Source organism: Anolis sagrei, chromosome 3 (genome assembly GCF_037176765.1).
Source record: "Anolis sagrei isolate rAnoSag1 chromosome 3, rAnoSag1.mat, whole genome shotgun sequence".
Taxonomy (NCBI): domain Eukaryota; kingdom Metazoa; phylum Chordata; class Lepidosauria; order Squamata; family Dactyloidae; genus Anolis; species Anolis sagrei.
Genome location: NC_090023.1, coordinates 25,867,765 through 25,892,066, shown reverse-complemented (window position 1 = coordinate 25,892,066; position 24,302 = coordinate 25,867,765). Strand labels below are relative to the sequence as shown.

The window sequence follows — 24,302 nt, the reverse complement described above, 5'->3', positions numbered from 1 at the left end:
CGCTTCATAACATCATGGGATCTGAAGTAATGTCCTAGAAAGGTGGTCACGGAGCATGTGAGAAGAAACAAAAGGGAGAAGGCAGCGAACAACTCCATATGTAGGGAACTTTATAGACATGATAACTCAACCATGACTGCTTCAATGCTAGGCAAATGTGAGTTGTGTCTGTGTGATGTCTGACAGTACCTTGTGTGTTCCCAAATGTTCCCAAATGTTCCCTCTTTGCCCTTCAGATGTCTTAGAAAGTCAAGAAAATAGAGAAACACTCTTCTCTTTTTCCACGCAGAGGGGAGTGAATTCTTTAACTTTTAAGACTGCATATTTGTAGCTTTGTCTGTTGAGTCCTAAGGATAAATCAATAACCAATTACTTTTCTTTGCATTCACTTTCATTATTGCAAATGCATTCATACTGAGGCTGCACTGTCAGAATGACATAATACAGAGCTTAACAAAGGCAAAACAATAAAACACAGAGGGGGAATGATCCTATATTCTGGTGCATGAGGACAGGGAGAAAATATATTTACCAAATGACCATCACAGCCTATAATCATTTGACCTAGGAAAAGTAGCGACATAAATTCTGAAATGTAAATCTATAACTGGTATACAATTGTGACGTCAGTAGCCCTGCATTCATACTCTGAAAAAGCACAGGATGCAGCAGGAGTGGGGAAAATTCAATCACATGTTTGGGAGTAGAACTTCACAAACCCTTAGAGCAGGCAGGGACAAATTCTGGCCCTCCAGCTCTTTTGGACCTCAACTCCCACGATTCCTAACAGCCGGAAAGCTGTTGGGAATTGTGGGAGTTGAAGTCCAAAACACCCGGAGAGCCAAAGTTTGCCTATGCCTGCCTTAGAGTGATGCTAAGTTGACACATTTGGGCAAAATTTTCCAGATCTGGTACACATTTTCCCATGGTGGTGCAATAGGTTAAACCCTTGTGCCGGCTGAACCGTTGACCTGACGGTTGGTGGTTTGAATTTGCGAGACGGGGTGAGGTACCATCTGTCAGCCCCAGCTTCCCATGTGGAGACATGAGAGAAGCCTCCCACAGGATGGTAAAACATCTGGGCATCCTCTGAGCAATGTCTCTGCAGATGACCAATTCTCTTACACTAGAAGCGACATGCAATTATCTCAAGTTGCTTCAGACACCCCACCCCCCGTGTTTCTAATACCCCATTGATGTCTGCCATAATGGTAGCATATTTTTGTGTTCTACTATCTTAGTGGGGCTTCAGCCCCTACAGATTCGTGGAACTCAAATATAAGATTATTTCCTTACCATCCAACCATCTTTGAGTTTGTAGGGACAATCCTGATAAATCTGTAACCTCACCCTTTCACCTGTTTTAAAAAATCTCCTAGCATCTTCCTCCTACTTTCATACTTGCCCTCATTTTATTTCATTTGGTGCAAACTGAGCTCAAAATGGCAAAAAAAATTGCACTCAGTTAACTCAGCAGCAGGGAGAGGAAAACAGAGTGAGGAAACCTGCCAATCTCAGTTAGCTCAAGCAAAAGTTGTGGCGGAATGAAAATCACGTGTAGTTCACATGTTACCTGTCCACACACTGTCTTGCCAGAGGAAGAAAATATGCCACACAGATGATCAGTAAAAGAACAAGAAGTTTACTCTTTGTAATACAGAGTAACATATATACAGTCATGTGGACAGTTGCATTGGCTCACCCAACGTCCTCTCTGAGAGATTCAAGAGCTGCTGGAAGATCTTCTTCTTCCAGCAGCTCATGAAACAGGAGCAAACTGTCTCTCTGTGCTAACTCCTGCACAACTAATGCCTAAAAATGTAACTGTTGTCAAAACTCCCAGGTTCAACTAGTCTCCTGGGTGTAGCCCAACCGATCAGCTTTGTGCTTTGCATTTTCAGTTTAAAACACACTCACCAACTGATTTTTTACATGCCCTAACAAAAGTAACTGCTGCAGCTTCTCCAAATTGTGGGTCCTTCTTCATTAAGAACTTTTCTCAGTCTTGGTCACTCTCCAATGTTGTTAGGCCACATGTGTCCTAATTTTTATCTGTAAAAAGTTGAAAGGCATGTTTTGCAGAATTTATCTGTGAAATGTTGAAAGGCATGTTTTGCACAATGTTACATCCAAGTAATAGATTTTTTAACCAATATAAAGACACTGCTTTTAGAAAGGAGAAATGGTAAATGAATTGTTCCCAACTGCCTGCTCTCCCTCCTCTCTAATATGGTAATGGAATTATTGTGCCTTCCTGAACATTTTATTTTAGGCAGCTGATAAGATCTGACAGAAACGTTCATAAGGCTGAGAAGGTCACTGGATAAATCTGTTATCCCTATTTGACAATGTATGGGAGATGACAAAATTTGCCCCTGAGCAGGATAACAGTGAAGCAAAGGTTTGCTCTATATTGGAGTTCAATAAGAAAAGGTTGGTGAGCAGCTAAACGAAACAGTTCACATGATCCTAGACAGACTGTCTGCAGTCATGAAATAATCTCCTTCCTGCATTTGGTGTAGATAAAATCAGGCCCACTTGGTTCAAAATACAAGCTAGCATCAGCTGCTGTGAACTTCTCACCCCTTCCTCCGTTCTAGAAAAAGATATTTATATTTTGTACTGAGACCTGGACTTCTCCTTCTTGCATCTGCTGAAGGGATTTATCTGTGTTTTCCCTATTGGGCAATTCTTGACAATTTTGAGAGTTTGGGAAGGAAATCGTACAAAATCCATGACAGCCTGGCTTGTTATGTTTTCTCGTGGGGAGTCAAAGTGATGCTTCCCTCCAAGAAACAACTGATGCAGCAATGTGTTCTTGCAGCATGAAAACCAGTAGAACAACCATTGAGGTGTATATTTGACCTTTCTCATTCTTTTATTGTTTATCATCCATTTTCCTCCCTGTAATAAATAAAATGGTAGATTTCTTTTATGAGCCAGGACAGTGTAATGATTTGAGTACTGGACTAAAACTTTCCATTCAGCCATGGAGACCCACCTTGGACAAGCCATACCCTCTCAACACAAGAGTAACGCAATGGCAAATCTCATCTTAATAAATTGTGCCAATCCTATATAGCAGTGGTTCTCAACCTTCCTAATGCCGCGACCCCTTAATACAGTTCCTCAGAACTGTAATTTTGCTCGTTATATGAATCGTCATGTAAATATCTGATATGCAAATTGTATTTTCATTCACTGGACCAAATACCCAATACACCCAAATTTTAATACTGGAAGGGTGCGGGGGGTGGGGGGATGAATTTGTCATTTTGGAGTTGTAGTTGCTAGGATTTATAGTTCACCTACAATCAAATAGCATTCTGAACTCCACCAATGATAGAACTGAACCAAACTTGACACACAGAACTCCCATGACCAATAGAAAATACTGGAAGGATTTGGTGGGCACTGACCTTGAGTTTTGGAGCTGTACTTCACCTACATACGGAGAGCATTGTGGTCTCAAATAGTGATGGATCTGATGGACCAAACTTGGCACGGATACTTGATATACTCAAATGTGAACATTGGTGGTGTTTGGGGGAAATAGACCTTGACATTTTGGAGTTGTAATTTGCTAGGATGTATATTTCATCTACAATCAAAGAGCTTTCTGAACCCCACCAATGATAGAATTGGGACAAACTTCCTATACATAACTCCCATGACCAACAGAAAATACTGTGTTTTCTGATTGTCTTTGGTGACCTCTTTGACACCCCCCTCACAACCCCCAGAGAGGTCCCGACCCTCAGGTTGAGAAATGCTGCTATATAGGATTGCCGTGTCACTACATCTCATGGTTGCTGCAGATTCAGATACTTTTATTGGCTGTGAGAATTACCCCAGTGCTGAGGAAGTAAGTAAAAAGGAAAAGTAAGTAAGAAGAAAAAGGAATAAGAAATAATTTAAAAAGGCAGAGTTTGATATTTGGTGTATACTTGCAATTTAACCCAGCCTGAAGAATACAATTGGCACAAAAGGCCAATGGTTAGTGAAATTATTCTTTTATTCCTTTATTCCTTTAAAGACCGGACATTGCTCCAGTGGCGCAATGGGTTAAACCCTTGTGCTGGCAGCACTGAAGACTGACAGGTCGGAGGTTCGAATTCAGGGAGAGTGGGGATGAGCTCCCTCTGTCAGCTCTAGCTCCCAATGCAGAAACATGAGAGAAGCCTCCCACAAGGATGGTAAAACATCAAAACATCCCAGCATCCCCTGGGCAACATCCTTGCAGATGGCCAATTCTCTCACACCAGAAGTGACTTGCAGTTTCTCAAGTCGCTTCTCAGGCGGAAAAAAAATTGCTCTATAAATCTTTGCTTGGGCTATATGCTTGGAAGTGTTGTAACTCTGAAGTTTACACAGTTTTTTGTATTTTACATAAGTCATTATAAATCTATCCCTACTCAACAGTACATACAACAGCATAAGGGGCATTATTTATTCTGGATTATATGGATATCTGACCTGACTGGGCTCAGTTGCTCTAAATCTGTCATGGGAAAACTTAGGCCCTCCAGATGTTTTGGACTTCAACTCCCAACTCCAGTAGGCTGTTAGGAATGGTGGGAGTTGAAGTTCAAAATATTCATGGGGCTTAAGTTTGCCCATGCCTGATCTAAATTCATCATAGTGCCTCTTAGAATCTTTGCTTCGTGCATGGCTTTGTCTGAAATCTGTCTATCTGATTCCACGATTCTCCTTTGTTCTCTCTTACTAATACACCAGTGTAGGGTTTTTTAGTGTCTATATTTGAAATTCAAGCAACATAATGCCAGTGATGGAGTTCTAATTTGTTCTTGTTTTCCCAGAGAGGCCACACATTGAAGTGGACTGAGTAGAACATTGTGAAAAAGTATTAGAAGAATTCTAATCAGAAACAGATTTCTGAACTGTTTTGCTTGATGAAGAAAATACGTTTTTTATTCTCCCTAGGTAACCCTGCTCATACATTTGTCCCAGCCTCTGCAGCCAAAATGAACCACACTGATTAGGATTTTCAGGTTGTGCAAAGCCTCATTTGTGATATTTTCGTTTGTTTAAATCAATGCACCCAAACAGAGCCTCTTCAGCTTCATATATTGCCTAGAGTTGATGTAGTTTTCTATTTATACATTTATGGGCAGAGTGATCCTATATGAGGACAGAATGGGGAGTAATAAGATGACTCATTATTGCTTCCAAAGCTCTGCTAACTTGTGCCATCCACTGTGGAAGATTCAGGGGCTTTTGAGCCCAGGAGACATCTTTAGTGAGGGATGACAGGTATTTGGCCATGTTAATTCCAGGCAGGGATTTGGAAGGAGCTCTAGAGTGGAGAAAAAGGCTTAAGATACAGCAGGTCCAAAGCTGGCTGTAATGTCTCTTAGTCAATTGGATTGCCAAATGCCTGCTTGGGTTTTTTAAATCTAGAACTGAATATAACTAGTACAAAAAAATTAGTAGAACAAATAACATTAGTTCCAAAGATCTAAAAGGATTAAAAGGAGCCATGATGGTGAAATAGGTTAAACCTTTGTGCTGCTGAATGTGCTGCTGAATCCCGCTGTTAGCCCTGGCTCTTGCCAACTTAGCAGTTTGAAAACATGCAAATATAAGTAGATAAATAGGTTCCGCTTCGGCGGGAATAGGCAAAGAGATACTCCAAGTGATCTTGCCAGCCACATGACCAGGAGGTGACAATGCAGGCTCCGCAGCTTGAAAATTGAGAAAAACACCTCCCCAGAGCCAGAGACGAGCACTGACCCCAGAAGCTGGAAATGAAAAGAGAAGCTTTTTGCCTTGTCTGTGTTTGTGTATCTCATTGCATGTGATTGTAAGGGGTTGAATGTTTGCCTATGTCTACTTAAATGCTCTAATCCACTCCACTATAAATGCTCTAATCCACTCCACTATCATATCTCCTCTCAGCCTTCTCTTCTTCAGGCTAAACATGCCCAGCTCCTTAAGCCACTCCTCATAGGGCTTGTTCTCCAGACCCTTGATCATTTTAGTCGCCCTCCTCTAGACACATTCCAGCTTGTCAATATCTCTATTGAATTGTGGTGCCCAGAATTGGACATTCTTTGTCTAAATGTTTTTCTGTAATCTGATATACCCTCTCACACTGGAAATTGCAATAAAAAGAACCTATGCTTCAAAGTTATTGAAAAGTCATTCATGACATATCTATATTATCTGTGTGTGTTGATATATGAACAGAAAAGTTGGCAATGAAGTTGAAGATATGCACAATCTGGAGGAGGAGAAGGGTTAAGAAGATGTCTTTGGTGAAGGTCAAAAACAGAGCTGCATGTAATGAGGTGACTCACTAACCAGCCGAAGAGCTTGAAGGCCTGGCCAGGCCACACAATGAGAGAACTGGGTTAATGCGGTAACAGCAGTGGTTTAATGGTGCCAGATAAATGAGCATGACAGTGGGAAGCAGAAACAAATGGCAGCCAATTAAATGGAGTCAGCCCAGTGGAATGGGAACTGAGAAGGGAGCAATTAAAATAAATGACCATGGTGGATATTAAATATAGCACAGAAGCAGAGCCATCACTCTGCATGGCAGCAGGAAAACATGAGACTGCGCAAATGGGTTCAAAGCAGACAGTCGGAAATATCTACAAAACCCCCAGCCCAAGGCTGTGAAGTTGCACCAATTTTGAAAATATTTACACACCTAGATGCACAACCTGGCATCGATCTGAAAACTGGGTTGAATACGGCCAAACCTGTGAATGATGTCAAATAAATCAGTAGGAAGCAACAGCAATTAAACTGTATATCTCTGGGTGGTGGGCCTCATTAAATGGCATTTTCCTGACATTAAAAAATTAATTGCTTTGTTTTTTACAGAAGTTATTCAGGAATCACCAGGTGCAATTTTTTATTTAAATATTTTGACTTCCACTATTTTTGGTGTTTGGGCATGAGTTTCATCTATTCACAAGGAGGAAAAATTGCATATTGGACTAATCTTCAAAGTTGGAAAAAATACAAAAACAAAACCCGAATACAGAGTCCCATACGAGATGGAGTGAAAAAGACACAGGGACTGAGTAGAGCATCATGAAGGAAGATAGAGACAGGCCCGTAGCCAGGATTTCATTTCGGGGGGGACTGAATTTTTTTTCAGGGGGGGTTTCGGGGGGGGGGCTGAGTTTCGGGGGGGGGGCTGAGTCTGAGTGAAAGAGGGTCTAGCCTAGCAAACCTTTTGTATCGTTACCCCAATACCCCCATGCATATGGGATATATTGAGTATGGTGATCAGATCATGATATGAATAAACATAACAGTTTAAATAATGCACCAGTAAGGCCTTTTTGCGAACCACCATGAAAATTTCGGGGGGGGGGGGGCTGAAGCCCCCCGAGCCCCCCCCCCCCCCCCCCCGGCTACATGCCTGGATAGAGATAACTGATTGGAACAATAAATAGTACATATATAGATGTGAGGGCTTAGGAAAACATTGGAAAATTCCAAGGGGGAAAAGCGTTTTTGCATTTTTTAAAACCAAAACCCTCTTTCCTAGAAAAAAAGGGAGAAATAAAAAATCATGGGGGAAACATTCTAAAACTTATAGAATATTTTATTTTAGAATAATTAATAAACTCTTTAAGACAAGATATTAATATATTTATGTCAAAAATATGTTTTTTAAAACCATGTAACAGGAAGACTTCTACACAAGACAGTGTATAGCAGATCATTGAAATTCCTGAAGTCCTTGGTGGAGCAATGGGTTAAACCCTCGTGCCAGCAGGACTGCTGACCGACAAGTCAGTGGTTCAAATCCAGGGAGAGTGGGTTGAGCTCCCTCTGTCAGCTCCAGCTCCCCGTGCGGGGACATGAGAGAAGCTTCCCACAAGGATAGTAAAACATCAAAATATTTGGATGTCCCCTGGGCAATGTCTGTGCAGATGGCCAATTCTCTCACACCAGTTTCTCGAGTCACTACAGACGCACAAAAAATTGAAATTCCTAGCTTTTGAGATTCATCGACATTGTGGAATTAATGCCGCATGACACCATTTTAACTGTAAGTACACATTACGTTTTCTTTTTTCAGTTTTTTTCATTGCAAGAGGTATTTTATGTCTGCTTGACACTATACAAGGAATAGGTGAGACAAAATATTTACCAGTGTTGACAGTTCCTACAGTTTTCACTGTTTTCTGTCTGCTCTGAATTAATGAGCAAAGCCAAAGCACTTCTTTGCAGTGGAGAAGCTCCCTTGGATCCTGTATGATGAAAATTGTGAGATATGCAATGGATGAATAATATACTTTTCTTCATTTCCTGAAAAAAAAAACCCTACCATATAGGGTTTATTACTTCAGGCTATATGTATTTGGTACATATGAAACACAATGCTTAGATTTGGATCCCATCTTCAAGGTATCTATTTATGGGTTGCTGTGAGTTTTCCAGGCTGTATAGTCATGTTCCAGAAGCATTTGCTCCTGACGTTTTGCCCACATCTATGGCAGGCATCCTCAGAGGTTGTGAGGTATGTTGGAAACTAGGCAAGTTAGGTTAATATATCTGTGGAATGTCCTGGGCGGGACAAAGAACTCTTGTGTGCTTGAGGCAAGTGTGAATGTTGCAATTGGCCACTTTGATTACCACTGAATGGCTGCTTCCTGCTTGGGGAAATCTTTTGTTGGAAAGTGTTAGTTGTATGAGTATATAAATACACGTATTCCAAAATCTGAACACCAAAATACCTGTGGATTCAAGCATATTGGCCAATGGATACTAAACCTGTAACAGTAGTTCAACATACTCATAAAGTTTTGTCTTATATGTCTTATCATGGACTTACATAATCCAAGCAATTTCTTTTGATATAGACATTACGTGACCTTAAGGAAAATATACGTATTATCTCTTCTAAAGAGCATCCCTCAAATCATAGCACATTGTATTGGTAAGAAACCAGCATCTCACTCAGTACTGAAACTTATATTAATATGTTTAGAAAATTTACACAACTGTGATAAATATCTTTTGAGGAAATTATACTATACAGTTTACACAAGTATCTCCATATTACATCAGTACAGCAGAGTCATCTATACAAAGAAATAAACAAAACCTGTTATGCCAGCATTTTATCTCAAATGTTTTGTAAATGCAAAGGATCTGTGACTTGAATATACTTGCTTCTGAAATCAGATGAGACATGTTATGTTCAAGGTGGTCAATTTGTGGTTAAATTTAATTTGAATGCTTTTTAAAATTACTTTCTGAAACTTTTATTTTTTTCCCCTTGAAATGATTATGATGATGTCTATTTGTACCCTGCTTTTTCTCTCCACAAGGAGACTCGCTTCCTATCTACTTTGTTTACAAACCATGGCAATGTTTTATAAGCATTCCTCTAAAAAAAAAAAAAAATCATTGTCTATCATTGAAATAATTTGATGGATGAACAGATACATTTTTTTCCCATTAAGAATAATCTTATTTCATTAATGAGAGCAATAATTACTCTTTATTGCCAAGATGATTAAATCAGCCAGGTCATTCATACGTAGTTTCTAGACCTAGCTTCATAAATACAGCTGTACATAAACGAACATTTAAATGTATTATATCATAAAGATCTGCCAATAAAGGTCTTTCATTATGACCTTCATAAGGGGAAAATGAGCTTGTTGCATGCGTAGAACTCTATAGGTTGATGACCCATATTGTCCTAGTGACAGGAAACATTTCTATGTTGTTGCTGTCCATATATTTGCGTCAGAACACTTTTACATACCAAGAAAGTAGTCGTTCAGTCACATCCTTCATGAGCACTGAAGGCAATGAGTTCTCAGAGTATTAGTCAGTTCTCTAGATAAGAGGAAGTTTAAAAAACCCATTAACTGTGTGTCCTAGTCTTGTCACAGCGCTTTCAGTGCCCATCTTGCTGCCACAATGAGGCAAAAGCAATCCACTTGGTCAGATTTTTGTTTCTTCCTCTGTTTCCTAATTTGTATACCATTGTGCCTGATGAAAGGTTTGTACAACTCAAAAATTAGTGTCATTTCAGACACTTTAGACATCCTAGCAGAATGTGGGGGTGGTCTAACAGAAGGTTGCACAAACACGATGGAGTTGTTGAGAGTTGGATTAAGAACGTGATAGATCAGGGTCTGAATCCCCACTTGGCCATGGAAACCTACTGGGTGACCTTGGCCAAATCACACTTTTCTCAGCCCCAGAGGAAGGCAAGGGCATGTGACCCTGGAACAAATTATCTCATGATAACAACAACAATTTTATTTCTTATCTGCCTCTCCTTGTGGCTCGAGGGAGGCTACAGAATAATTAAAACACATATTTATTTACTACATAAACACATAAATATTGTAAAAATGCCAGAAAACACATATTAAAATGTATTTCTATAAAAGATACATATTAAAATGTATTTCTATAAAAGATACATATTAAAATGTATTTCTGTAAAATACATATTAAAATACACAAAACAGAGCTTGAACAAAGGACACGTATATGGGCCTTAGAGTGCTCATAAGTCAGATATGACAAAACAGAAAATACAGTGGGCTCTTGGTATCAACTGAGGTTTGGTTCCAGGATCTATGGGTGACCAATGGCATATTAAAATAGTGTCCCTTATGTACAATGGCAAAATAGAGGCTTGCTTTTTGAATTTTGTTTTAGAGGGGGATTATTTTCAAGCTTTGAAGGGTTCAATTTGTGGATCCATGTATAGGAGGGCTGACTGTATTACCTAGGTCTGATTTTTCTGTTTACAAGACTATATAAAGTTTGCTGTGCTGAAACAAGTGCTGAAACAACACTGTCAGCTCCAATTGCCAACCTCATCTTACATTCGGCTCTACAGAGAGCTCTCCATGGTCCTGACCTTCAGCTGAATATTTCTACACATTCTCCATTCCAGCATTTACAGGAAATATACACGCCTCATGCTCCTTGAGCTAGCATTTCAGATAATCCCTGTGTGTATAGAAATAGCATATGAGGCTGCATGCTGTGTCGGTACACTAATGTTGCATTTATAGAAATCAGAAAGTAGCATTCACTTATCTCTTCTAATCCTGTTTAAGTAAGTTTCCAAGTACTATTTATGGTCCCGAGCTTATTAAAGAAAACCTTAACTGAATAAACATGTACTGCTTTGATTTGCAGGAAACAATGCAAAAGAAGTATCATAATTTTTCCATATTCTCAACTATAAGGAATGAATTGAGCACTACTTTGTTAGATATTTCATTACAATGAAATCTTACATAGGTATATCTGTTAAGAAGTCCCATTGAATTCCTAATCTGAGATAAGCATGGATCAAATCTCAACCATAAAGAATTATTTCTCTTTGAATTGAGAAGAAGAACAATCATGTCAAGAAATGGGAATTCTATTTGATAGGTAAATATGTCTATTCATCATGTTCCTAATAGATGTTAATTTTGGAGACTCTTTTACTACATAGTATTTGATTCTGTGCAGAGGGTTCTTATCAAAGCTGCAATTGCCCTTACAGAGAGTTATTATCATCATTCCCTATTAATGATTGGCTCTGTCTCAAACCATCTGGAGTGTGAAATGTTTAATCCATCTCTTCAAATGTCGTGATGAAGGCAATTATGTATGAGGTCTTACCCCCTAGATCAGAGTTTCTCAACCTGGGAGTTGGGAGCCCATGAGGGGGTATCAGAGGGGTCACCAAAGTCCATCAGAAAATACAGAAAATACATGGGGGTTCTGTGTGGGAAGTTAGGACCAATTCTATAGTTGGTGGCATTCAGAATGCTCTTTGATTGTAGGTGAACTATAAATCCCAGCAACTACAACTCTCAAATGACAAGGTCTATTTTCCCCAAACTCCATCAGTGCTCATGTTTGGGCATATTGAGTATTCATGCCACGTTTGGTCCAGACCCATCATTGTTTGAATCCACAGTGCTCTCTGGATGTAGGTGAACTACAACTCCAAAACTCAAGGTCAATGCCCACCAAACCCTTCCAGTATTTTCTGTTGATCATGGGAGTTCTGCCATGTTTCCTTCAATTCCATCATTGGTGGAGTTCAGAATGCTCTTTGATTGTAGGTTAACTATAAATCCTAGCAACTACTACTCCAAAATGACAAAACCAACCCCTCCTACCCCCAGTATTTAAATTTGGGCATATTGGGTATTCATGTTAAATTTGGTCCAGTGAATGAAAATACATCCTGCATATCAGATATTTACATTACAATTCATAAGAGTAGCAAAATTACAGTTATGAAGTAGCAATGAAAATACTATTATGGTTGGGGATCACCACAATATGAGGAACTGTTCAATGTGAGAACAAGCCTCTTGTATGCTTCTTCAAAAAATCCTGCAAATCTCTTGGGAAGACAGGCAGACAAATATCAGTGTGCTGGAAGAAGCAAAGACCACCAGCATTGAAGTGACGATCCTCTGCCATCAACTCTGCTGGACTGGCCACATGGTCTGAATGCCTGATCACTGTCTCACAAAGCAGCTACTCTACTCAGAACTCAAGAACAGGAAACAGAATGTTGGTGGACAGGAAAAGAGATTTAAAGATAGGCTTAAAGCCAGACTTAAAAACTGTGGCATAGACACTGAGAACTGGGAAGCCCTGGCCCTTAAGCACTCTAACTAGAGGTCAGCTGTGACCAGCAGTGCTGTGGAATTTGAAGAAGCACGAACAGAGGGCAAAAGAGAGAAAGGTGCCAAGAGGAAGGCGCGTCAAGCCAAACCTGATCAAACTGATGTCCTCACTGCAGGAGAACTTGCAGATCAAGAATAGGGCTCCACAGCTACCTACGGATCCACCGCCAAGACACCACATCTGGAAGACAATCATCCTCGAGCTACGAGGCATCACCTAAGTAAGTTACACTCCTGCCCTGTCATTTTCCTAAACCAGACTTCAGGCTGAGAGATGGTGAGTATTGAAGTACAAGACATTTGGAAGGCAAACTAGCCTTATTCTCCCTAAGCAAAACTGCAACAACAGCAGGCTTTTTCTACCTTTTATTGCTGGAGCATTGCCTCCACACTTGCCAACCTCTCAATAATGAATAATATCTCCCCCTACTATTACTGACTTCCCTCCCTTCGTCTCATATACTTCACGGTGAAAAAAAAGGCATTGCTGGTATTGAGGGAGACAGTGGGGAGCCTGTTCAATTGTTCATAGTGGAAATCGCCAACGGTTCCTGCTGCTGTTCCTATTACAGAACATTGTTTAAAGAAAAATCTCCCTTAAATGGGAAAGAGTGACTCACTCTGCAAACTCACTCTACTTCTCCGTTGGAGTTCATATATGGGGAGCAATGTCATCAAAAGACCATTGTCTTTTATTAATACAGCCATTTTCCCCCTCAGTGGGAAGGATTACGGAACAAAGGTGAGCAAAATGTCACCCTCTTGTAAACATGGAACTAAACTTAGACAAGATTTTTAAAAAACAGATCATTAGAACAGTGTGTTTTGCCTTTTCCTTCATCTTTTGTTTCTAACTTGCATTCTTTGGGTCTAAGGTTATGAGAGAATCTCTGGGAGACTTTGTGTGACATTTTTATCTTCCAAGACAAAATAAACAGAATTCATTTCCTCGGCTCCCATCAATATTGTGTTCAGAACGCCATCAATGGAGCTTGTTTTTGGGAAACCTTTGCACTGTTATAAGTCTGGCTCCATTCCTCTAAGGACCTCTTCCCCAAATCCCCAATCCTACAACAATGTATGTGTCCCGAGTTTGAAGTTACACCTTTTGTGGGTCTCTTGAGTATGGATAGATCGGGTGGGCCTTGTTCTATCATCAAAGTTAAATTCAGTTCAGTACAGATGTCTATGGAGAAATTATTTTTTAAAAGTCAGATTGCCAGATGGAAAAACTGGAGAGGGCTCCTGTATCTTTCATGGTTGTATAGAAGAGGAACTTTAAATAGCTGTTGCTTGTCATGCAACCAGGCAATAATCAATACTCTACTGATATACCTATAATCAATACCCTACTGAAAGCGGCAGTCCATGCTCTTGATATATCTTGAATAGACCACTGCAGTGCGCTCTACTTGGGTTGTCCTTGAAGACTGTTAAAAAGCTACAAGTAGTCCAAAGTGCTGGCTTTAGACTATAAAGCCCTAAACCCTTTCTCAGGGTCAGCACCCCTGGGGGGATGTCATGAGGGGGCGTCAGAGGGGTCACCAAAGACCATCAGTATTTTCTCTTCATCATGGGGGATCTGTATGGGAAGTTTGGCCCAATTCTATCATTGGTAGGGTCCACAATGCTCTTTGTTTGTAAGTGAATTATACATCCCAGCAACTACAACTTCCAAATGTCAAAGTCTATTTTCCTCAAACTCCACCAGTGTTCACATTTGGGCATATTGAGTATTCGTGCCAAGTTTAGTCCAGATCTATCAATGTTTGAGTCCACATTGCTCTCTGGATGTAGGTGAACTACAACTCCCAAAATCAAATCAAATCAATGCCCACCAAACCCTTTCAGTATTTCATAACAATTGGATCTCCTTCTGGTTTGCTGATGTCACAGCCAATCATAACAAAGCCAGTTCCGGGGGGTGGGGGTGGGCATGGGAACTTCTGAATCTGAAGGCTATATATATAGTATCTTTCTGCCCAATGGGTATGTCAGTTTTGTTGGCAGGCTACTGTAATCATCATCTTTTCCAGCTGGAATGAAATAAAACCTCGGTGGCTTTCTCTTCAACGTGGTGAGATTTATTCTGGAATACTGGCTTCTTTTCTCTCTATCCACAGCCATTTTAAATTGCTCGACAACAACCTCTCCAGTTTTCACTCTGGTACTCCTAAAGAGTATCTAACATAGGCAACATTAAACATTTGTAATGCGATGCATGTGAAAATGTTTGAAGAGAAGACAACTGCCATAGAAAAATGACAAGACGGAAATCTCGCTTAAATAATTTTGAAAGTCAGCCTTTAAGAGGACACAGAATATAAATGACTGCCTTTTCACAAAACAAATAATTAGTTTGAAATAAGAGAAGTCTAATTTTTCCAGTCTCATCTTCTATCTGGGTAAACTGAGATGCCAAGGAAGATATATTTTATATATGCACATTGTGCAAGGGAAAATAATGAATTTGTTTTTGCAAGGAAAATTGTTTAAAGATGAATTACGGAATGGAGCAACAAAAAAGGAAAGGAAATGCTGAATATGCCAATGTGAATGTTTTTTTGTTTTTTTTTACATAGAGAATGCTTCACAATGTTTACTGCCATCAACCTCCCACTGTAATATTTGCTTATACTTCAGGGGGATTAATGTTCTCTTGGTTCGGAAACAGTGAGAATCTCAGCCTGAGTTTATGATGACAGGTGGGCAGGGCAGAATGAAAATCTGTTAAGGGGAAAAACCATTCTCAAAGATGAGAACCTGCTGCTTCCAGAACATTCCTGCTAAACTTTATAGGAAAGGTTGGAACAAGATCTCTCTTTTGGCCCCTGGACTCCAAAGTGGAACAGGAGAAAACCTGCTTGTCCTCTAATGTTGGAAGCAAATAAATACACTTGCATTTTCATTGCATGTATAAAAGCAAGAGGGCCATGCTATTGAACGTATTGAACCTGTGAGGCTTCTGCAAAGTATTTAGTTGGCCACAGTGTAAATGCAATTCTCAACTAGATATACTTGTTTCGGGCAATTCTCAACTAGATATACTTGTTTCGGGCAATTCTCAACTAGATATACTTGTTTCCTCGGGCAACGAGGCAATCCCTCGTTGCCCGAGGATGATGTTCCTCTAAGTGTAGTGTCTTGGTGTTGGATCCGTAGGTGGCTGTGGAGCCCTATATTTGATCCACATGTTCTCCCAGAGTGAGGGCATCGGTTTCCAGGTGGAAGGTGGTCCCGGTCAGGGTTGGCTCGACATGCATTCCTCTTGGCATGTTTCTCTCTTTAGCCCTCCATCCGTGCCTCTTCGAATTCTGCAGCATTGCTGGTCATAGCTAACCTCCAGTTAGAGCGCTCAAGGGCCAGGGCTTCCTAGTTCTCGATGTCTATGCCACAGTTTTTAAGGTTGGCTTTAAGCCCATCTTTAAAGCTCTTTTCCTGTACACCAACATTATGTTTCCTGTTTTTGAGTTAGTAACTGCTTTGGGAGATGATGATCAGACATTTGGACAAAGCGGCCAGTCCAGCAGAGTTGATGGTATAGGAGCATTGCTGGTGGTCTTTGCTTTTTCCAGCAGGCTGACATTTTTTGCCTGTCTTCCCAAGACATGTGCAGAATTTTTCAGAGGCAATGCTGATGGAATCGTTCAAGGGATTGAGTGTGACGTCTGTAGGAAGTCCATGTTTTGCAGGCATATAGCAGGCTTGGGAGGGCAGTGGCTTTATAAACAAGTACCTTGGTCTCCCTACAGGTGTCCGGTTCTCAAACTCTCTCTGCTTCGTTCAGGAAAATACTGCATTGCAGAGCTCAGGCAGTGTTCTATTTCAGTGTCAATGCTGACTTTTACAGAGAGGTGGCTGCCAAGGTAGCAGAAATGATCAACATTAAGCTGTATTTCTGGCATTGCAGAGGGATTAGTTGGTAACTGCTGAAGGAGCACTTTGGTTTTTTCGATGTTCAATGACAGGCCAATCTTGTCCCAGGCCCCTTCTTCCCAATTAAAGCCCAACTTTTTATCTTGGTTATCATAGTTTTTAATCTGCATATAATGCAGCCATGTAATATTAGAGAATGTGTGTTTTAGCTCCTCGTAAGGTTTTATATCATTCGTATTTTTATTTAACAAATCTCTATAAGTTGGCCACCTTCGCCATCCACTTGCAGGTCTTCTTCTGAATGCGCACAGATGACGTTGTCATCAGCATATTGGAGTTCTATAACAGATGTTGTGACCTTGGTTTTGGCTTTCAGTCTGCTGAGGTTAAATAGATGTGATGAGAAATGGAAATAGGTAGAAATTCAGGGTAACTGTGTTGGATGGCCATGCATCAAAATCCCAAATCCACAAAATAACTGTGTCTTTATTGGCCAACAGAAATGCACAAAATACAACAGGGCATAGGATTGACGGGGTCACACTCCCCCTGAAGGCGCAGGTTCGCACCTTGGGAGGTTTTTTTTTGTAAATACTGGTAGCTAGCAAATGGTATACATTTTAGCTAGTTTTGGAATTTCTTTCTTCAAAATTGGTAGAAACCAACACAGGCCCTTTCCTTTTTCCTTTCAGCCGCTTAAGCACAAAGTGCGCATGCGCTCCAAGAAGTCGGTCTACTCTAGCGCTAGGTAGCTTTTTTCTTTTACGCCTCTTTGCGCCAGCCGGCTACTTTCCGGCTCTGGGTTGCTTTACGGCAGAGCGTCGCCTTTTCCCCTAAGAAACATGGCGTCCGGGTTTGTAAGCGAGCGGAGCTTGGCGGCGCAAAAGGAAGAGAGGCGCCGCCACCGCAAGGCGCTGCTCGAGCAGGTGAAAGGCCCGGCCTGGCTTTGGGTCCCTTTCCCTTCCTTCTCAAGCGGGGATTTTCTCTCCTCTCCTTCGCTTTAGAAGAGGCGAGCCTTCTTCCTCTTCTCCAGTGTAGGATGCAGATGGCATCGTCTTTTTTAGGCCTCTGCATCTCTCTCTCTGTGAGGAAACGCCGCCTCCAGGATCAGTCAGGGCCAGTCTCTATTCCCCAAGAAGGGGCTTTGCTCTGAACAGCGGCCCTGCCTCTTGTTTTCTTCCAGTTCCTGTTTATTTGTCAGAGGATTCTGGGAAATGTAGTCTGGGAAGAAGTCCCTTCATTAAGGAAGGCAGCTCAGTAGCTGGGTTGTTGTAGGTTTTTCGGGCTATATGGCCATGGTCTAGAGGCATTCTCTCCTGACATTTCGCCTGCATCTATGGCAAGCATCCTCAGAGGTAGTGAGGTCTACCTCACTACCTCTGAGGATGCTTGCCATAGATGCAGGCGAAACGTCAGGAGAGAATGCCTCTAGACCATGGTCATATAGCCCGAAAAACCTACAACAACCCAGTGATTCCGGCCATGAAAGCCTTCGACAGTTCAGTAGCTGCTCGTAAACTACAAATACTAGGGTTGTTGTGAAGTAGTTGAAATACAGCTTTAGCACCCCTTACTCAGAATTCCAGAAAGGGACCATCTACACCAGGCATGGGCCAGCTTGGGCCCTCCAGGTGTTTTGGACTTCAACTCCCACAATTCCTAACAGCCTCAGGCCCCTTCCTTTTCCCTCTCAGCTGCTTAAGAGCCGCCGCAAACTAGCCTCCTGCGGGAGCAAACTGTGCCAGCACGTCCATGACGTCATGAGACTCCGCCCCTTTCTCCACCTCTTTCTCCGTGCCAGAGTGGTTTTTCCTTTGCTAGGGCAGCATTGCCAGCGTACTCTCGTTGACAGAATTCAACAATGAGAGAACGCTGGCAATGCTGCCCTAGCAAAGGAAAAACCACACTGGCACGGAGAAAGAGGCGGAGAAAGGGGTGGAGAGAGAGGCAGAGTCTCATGACGTCATGGACGTGCTCGTGCAGTTTGCTCCCGCAGGAGGCTAGTTTGCGACGGGTCTTAGGAAAGGGCCCGAGGCTGTTAGTAATTGTGGGAGTTGAAGTTCAAAACACCCGGAGGGCCCAAGTTGGCCCATGGCTGATCTACACTGACTACTTAATTGGTAATAGTATGATAGCTGGGTCTGGATGGCCATATAGCTCGAAAAACCTACAACAACCCAGTGATTCCGGCCATGAAAGCCTTCGACAGTTCAGTAGCTGCTCGTAAACTACAAATACTAAGGTTGTTGTGAAGTAGTTGAAATACAGCTTTAGCACCCCTTACTCAGAATTCCAGAAAGGGACCATCTACACCAGGCATGGGCCAACTTGGGCCCTCCAGGTGTTTTGAACTTCAACTCCCACAATTCAACAGCCTCAGGCCCCTTCCTTTCCCCCCTCAGCCGCTTAAGGAAAGGGCCCAAGGCTGTTAGGAATTGTGGGAGTTGAAGTTCAAAACACCCGGAGGGCCCAAGTTGGCCCATGGCTGATCTACACTGACTACTTAATGGGTAATAGAATGATAGCTGGATCTGGAAGCTCTGAGCATTACAGAGATGCTGCATTGTTCCTTCAGGAGCTTTGTTTGCGCAAGAGAGACTTGGCTAATGTAAGCCAGGCAGGAGACAGATAATATAGAAGAAATGCAAGAGTTCTTTAATGGTGAAACCCTAACCCAGGGGTCCTCAAACTAAGACTCGGGGGCCAGATGCGGCCCTCCAAGGCCATTTACCCGGCCCTCGCTCAGGGTCAACCTAAGTCTGGATCGAATTGAAAGCACACAAAAACAACAACAATCCTATCTCATCAGGCAAAAGCAGGTACACACTGCCCATTGAAATACTAATAAGTTTATATTTGTTAAAGTTGTTCTTCATTTTAATTATTGTATTGTTTTAAGTGTTTTTTTACACTACAAACGAGATGTTCAGTATGCATAGGAATTCATTCATTTTTTTTTCAAATTATAATCCTGCCCTCCAACAGTTTGAGGGACTGTGACCTGGCCCTCTGTTTTAAAAGTTTGAGGACCCCTGCTCTAGACCATGGCCATATAGCTCGAAAAACCTACAACAACCCAGTGATTCCGGCCATGAAAGCCTTCAACAGTTCAGTAGCTGCTCGTAAACTACAAATACTAAGGTTGTTGTGAAGTAGTTGAAATACAGCTTTAGCACCCCTTACTCAGAATTCCAGAAAGGGACCATCTCCACCAGGCATGGGCCAACTTGGGCCCTCCAGGTGTTTTGGACTTCAACTCCCACAATTCCTAACAGCCTCAGGTCTTTTCCTTTTCAGCTGCTTAAGGAAAGGGTCTGAGTCTCATAGGAATTGTGGGAGCTGAAGTCCAAACACTTGGAGGGCCTAAGTTGGCCCATGCCTGATCTACACTGACTACTTAATGCAGGGGTCCTCAAACTTTTTAAACAGAGGACCAGGTCACAGTCCCTCAAACTGTTGGAGGGACGGATTATAATTTGAAAACAAAAACAACAACATGAATGAATTCCTATGCACACTGTACATGTCTTATTTGTAGAACAAAAACACTTAAAAACAATACAATAATTAAAATAAAGAACAATTTTAACAAATATAAGCATATTAATATTTCAATGGAAACTGTGGGCCTGCTTTTGGCTGATGATATAGGGTTGTTGTTGCTGTTTTTGTTGTTATTGTGTGCTTTCAAGTCATTTCAGACTTAGTTTGACCCTGAGTGAGGGCCGGGTAAATGACATTGGAGGGCCGTATTCGGCCCCCCGGCCTTAGTTTGGGGACCCCTGACTTAATGGGTAATAGTATGATAGCTGGGTCTGGAAGCTCTGAGCATTACGGAGATGCCACATCATTCCTTCAGGAGTGCTGTTTGTGCAAGAGAGACTTAACTAATGTAAGTCAGGCAGGAGACAGATAATATAGAAGGAATGTAAGAGTTCTTTAATGGTGAAACCCTAACCCAGGAGTCCTCAAACTAAGAGCCAGGAACTGGATACGGCCCTCCAAGGTCATTTATCTGGCCCTTGCTTACGGTCACCCTAAGTCTGAAACGACTTGAAAGCACACAACAACAACAATCCTATCTCATCAGCCAAAAGCAGGCTCGCACTTCCCACTGAAATACTAACAAGTTTATATTTGTTAAAATTGTTCTTCATTTTAATTATTGTATTGTTTTAAAGTGTTTTTTTGCACTACAAATAAGATATGCGCAGTATGTATAGGAATTCATTCATATTTTTTTCAAGTTATAATCCGGCTCTCCAACAGTTTGCGGGACTGTGACCTGGCCCTCTGTTTAAAAAGTTTGAGGACCCCTGCCCTAACCCTTACCCTAACCATGAACTGTACAGTAAGCCCAAGCCTAACCCCTTACCCTAAACCGTACCCTAACCATAACTCCTAATTGCAACCCTAACCCAAACCCTAAACCTTGCCCTAACCCTTTCCCTAAGTGTCCTCTCCTTTCTATCCTTCCTTCTCTCTCCCCACTCTCACTCCACCCCCTCTCTTCCCTTATTCACAGCCCCCTTTGCAGCATCTGGGTCCGTAATGCTCGGAGCTCCCGGACCCAGCTATCATACTATCACCACTCAGGCCAGCGGTGAAGAAAGTGGTTTTGCTATATAGATGATTACCTAGGAAATTCTAGAACCACTTTTTTGAGGCCCAGATTGTGATTAAATAAACCACAGAGCAATGATGTGCGTTAAGGGCTTTTATTTTATACACTTCTGTGGGAGTTTCTTGTCTTGTCACTACAGTTTGAAGCTTTTAAATGGTCAGAATAATAATAATAATAATAATAATAATAATAATAATAATAATAATAATAAAGCTTTATTTATATCCTGCTCCCTCATCCCAAGGGGACTCGAGGCGGCTTACAAGAGTAAATAATGTGCATAGTATTAGCCACACTTATAATCCAAAAAAGGTTAAATCAAATCAAAACAAAACCAAATCACCATACATAAAAGAAAATTAATTTATTATTATAATATTTATTTATACCCCGCTTTATACCCCAAAGGAGACTCAAAGTGGCTTAACATCAAAACATTAGCATACAATTTAAAATATTTATTTATTTATTTGCAGAATTTGTATACCGTCCTTCTCAATTCGTAAAGGGACTCAGGGCAGTTCACAGTATATAGTAAAGGTAAAGGCTTCCCTTGACATTAAGTCTTCTCGTGTCTGACCCTGGAGGTTGGTGCTCATCTCAATTTCTAAGCTGAAGAGCTGGTGTTGTCCATAGACACCTCCAAGGTCATGTGGCCGGCATTACTGCATGGAGCACTGTTATCTTCCCTCAGAAGTGGTACCTATTGATCCACTCACATTTGCATGTTTTTGAAAAGTCAGGTTAGCAGAAGCTGGGGTTAACAGTGGGAGCTCACCCGTTCCCCGGATTCGAACTGCCAACCTTTCAGTCAGCAAATTCAGCATCTCAGTGATTTAACCCTCTGTGCCACAGGAGAGGGGGGCTTAATTTAAAATACACAAATGTGCAAACATTAAAACAAGATTAAATATAAACAGTGTTAAAAATAATCTTAAAGGATGGAAGGGAAACCAAGGGCAAACTATATACACATGTATGTCTCTGACTTACCTCTATATATTTATCATTTATTCATCCACTTGTCTTGCCATGTCTTTGTATCTTTATCTATCATCATGTAGATGGGGCCTACAGTAGAACAAAACTGGACACCTGGGTGACTGGGATAGGTACACTCGTTTTCTTGATGGCTCAGCATTGACAAACTTCATATCCAAAGTTATTAGTAATGTTGTGTAAAATTAACATTAGGCTATGTGTATAAGGTGCATATAAGCCATAAATGAATGCCTTTAGACTTGGTCCCATCTCCAGGATATGTTATTTTGTACATAAATGTAAAAACATGCAAAATCTGAAATCCAAAAACTCCACTTGTAGATAAATCCACTTTCTATTTTCAAAGGGATTTTAAGTTTTCTTTTCTGAACTCTTCTTAGCCCTATATTTTTTAATAAACTGACCGTATATTCCTTGACTCAGGTCATATTTTCCATGATTGCTTTTGGTGTCTGCGTGTGCATTTCTGCTCATTGCAATTTAGCAGCTTCTTAATTATGGCCTCATAGTATTTGCTTGATGTTGTTGTTTCTGATGTAACATGGGGTTTTCTTGGTAACATTTGTTCATAGAGGCTTTACTTTTGCATTCCTGAGGCTGAGAGTTTATAACAGGGGTCCTCAAACTTTTTAAACAGAGGGCCAGGTCACAGTCCCTCAAAATGTTGGAGGGCCGGATTATAATTTGAATAACACATGAATTAATACCTATGCACACTGTACATATCTTATTTGTAGTGCAAAAACCATTTTAAAACAATACAATAATTAAATGAACAATTTAAAAAAATATATAAACTTATTAGTATTTCAATGGGAAGTGTGGGCCTGCTTTTGGCTCATGAGATAGGATTGTTGTTGATGTGTGCTTTCAAGTCATTTCAGACTTAGGTTGACCCTGAGTGAGGGCTGGGTAAATGACCTTGGGGGGCCGCATCCGGCCCCCGGGCCTTAGTTTGAGGACCCCTGGTTTATAATATGCCCAAGGTTGCTCAGTGCGTTTCCATGGTCAAGTGGGGATTTCAACCATCGTCTTTAGAACCATATTCCAATCTCTAGAGTCATAGGTATATGCAGTAAAATCTATACCGCAAAAATGACCCATGCATAATTCTAATTGTGGGGTTTCATTAACCTCAGAATAATCCTATTTGCAAGTTTTATATCATGATTCTATTGTAAAAGTTTGATAGCTATCCTAAGCATTGTTGTCCATTTCTTGCAATGACATCAGAGAGGAAAATCCCCATATGTTCAATAGGACATACTCACAATTGTACATAGGACTGGAATTTATTGTGACACTGTATTAAAAAAAGAATCATTCTGGTTGGACCAAAGGCCTATGTGGTATAGTAGATGCTGATGTGAAGCAGAATGTAAACATCTGTATGTTTGTGTTGGGTTGCAATTGATAACCAAAGGCATGTTGTCCCTGAACCTATGGGCAGTGTGGACAAATTCCAAAGTTTCAGTTGTCATTTATACCATTTCTCCAAATCCTTGGAAGGCTCTGCTTTGACATCCGTAATATTGCCCAGAATCATATATTGCACCATGAGAACTTACTTATCTCTGAGCATTTTGCTTTTAGTGTTCTCTTTTGTTCGTCTATGGAGCCCCCGGTGGTGCAGTGGGTTAAACCGCTGAGCTGCTGAACTTGCTGATCGAAAGGTCGCAGGTTCGAATCCAAGCTGTTAGCCCAACTTCTGCTAACCTAGCAGTTTGAAAACATGTAAATGTGAGTAGATCAATAGGTACCTCTCTGGCAGGAAGGTAACAGCTCTCCATGCACTCATGCTGGCCACATGAACTTGGAGATGTCTATGGACAACGCCGGCTCTTCGGCTTAGAAATTGAGATGAGCATCAACCCCCAGAGTTGGACGCAACTGGACTTAATGTCAGGGGAAAACCTTATCTTTGTTTGCCTGGGCCTGTTTTAGATGTTGAAAACCATAGGAGAAAAGTAAGATGTTATCAGTTATAATTGGAGTGAGGTGGTGAAAGTCTTTTTGGGGGAAGTCAGAAGGGGCTTGGATGGACTGCTTGCTTCCCTTGGGCTACATTTTCCCATTTTTTTTCTATAGGGAAATCTAACACTAGGATAGCATGGCTTTGGATAAGGTATGGTACACAC

At 41.2% G+C, this 24,302-nt stretch overlaps 1 protein-coding gene across 1 annotated transcript in view; it reads left to right on the top strand.

Annotated features, from left to right (window-relative positions):
* Window positions 1-17,345: 17,345 nt before the first annotated feature.
* The window catches only part of CWF19L2 (CWF19 like cell cycle control factor 2), a 76,401-nt gene continuing 69,444 nt past the window's right edge, over window positions 17,346-24,302 (top strand). Inside the window, exon 1 of the mRNA XM_067466551.1 lies at window positions 17,346-17,464. Within this exon, the coding sequence (XP_067322652.1) occupies window positions 17,381-17,464 (84 nt within the window). The 5' untranslated portion in view covers window positions 17,346-17,380. The remainder of the gene's footprint in view (window positions 17,465-24,302) is intronic.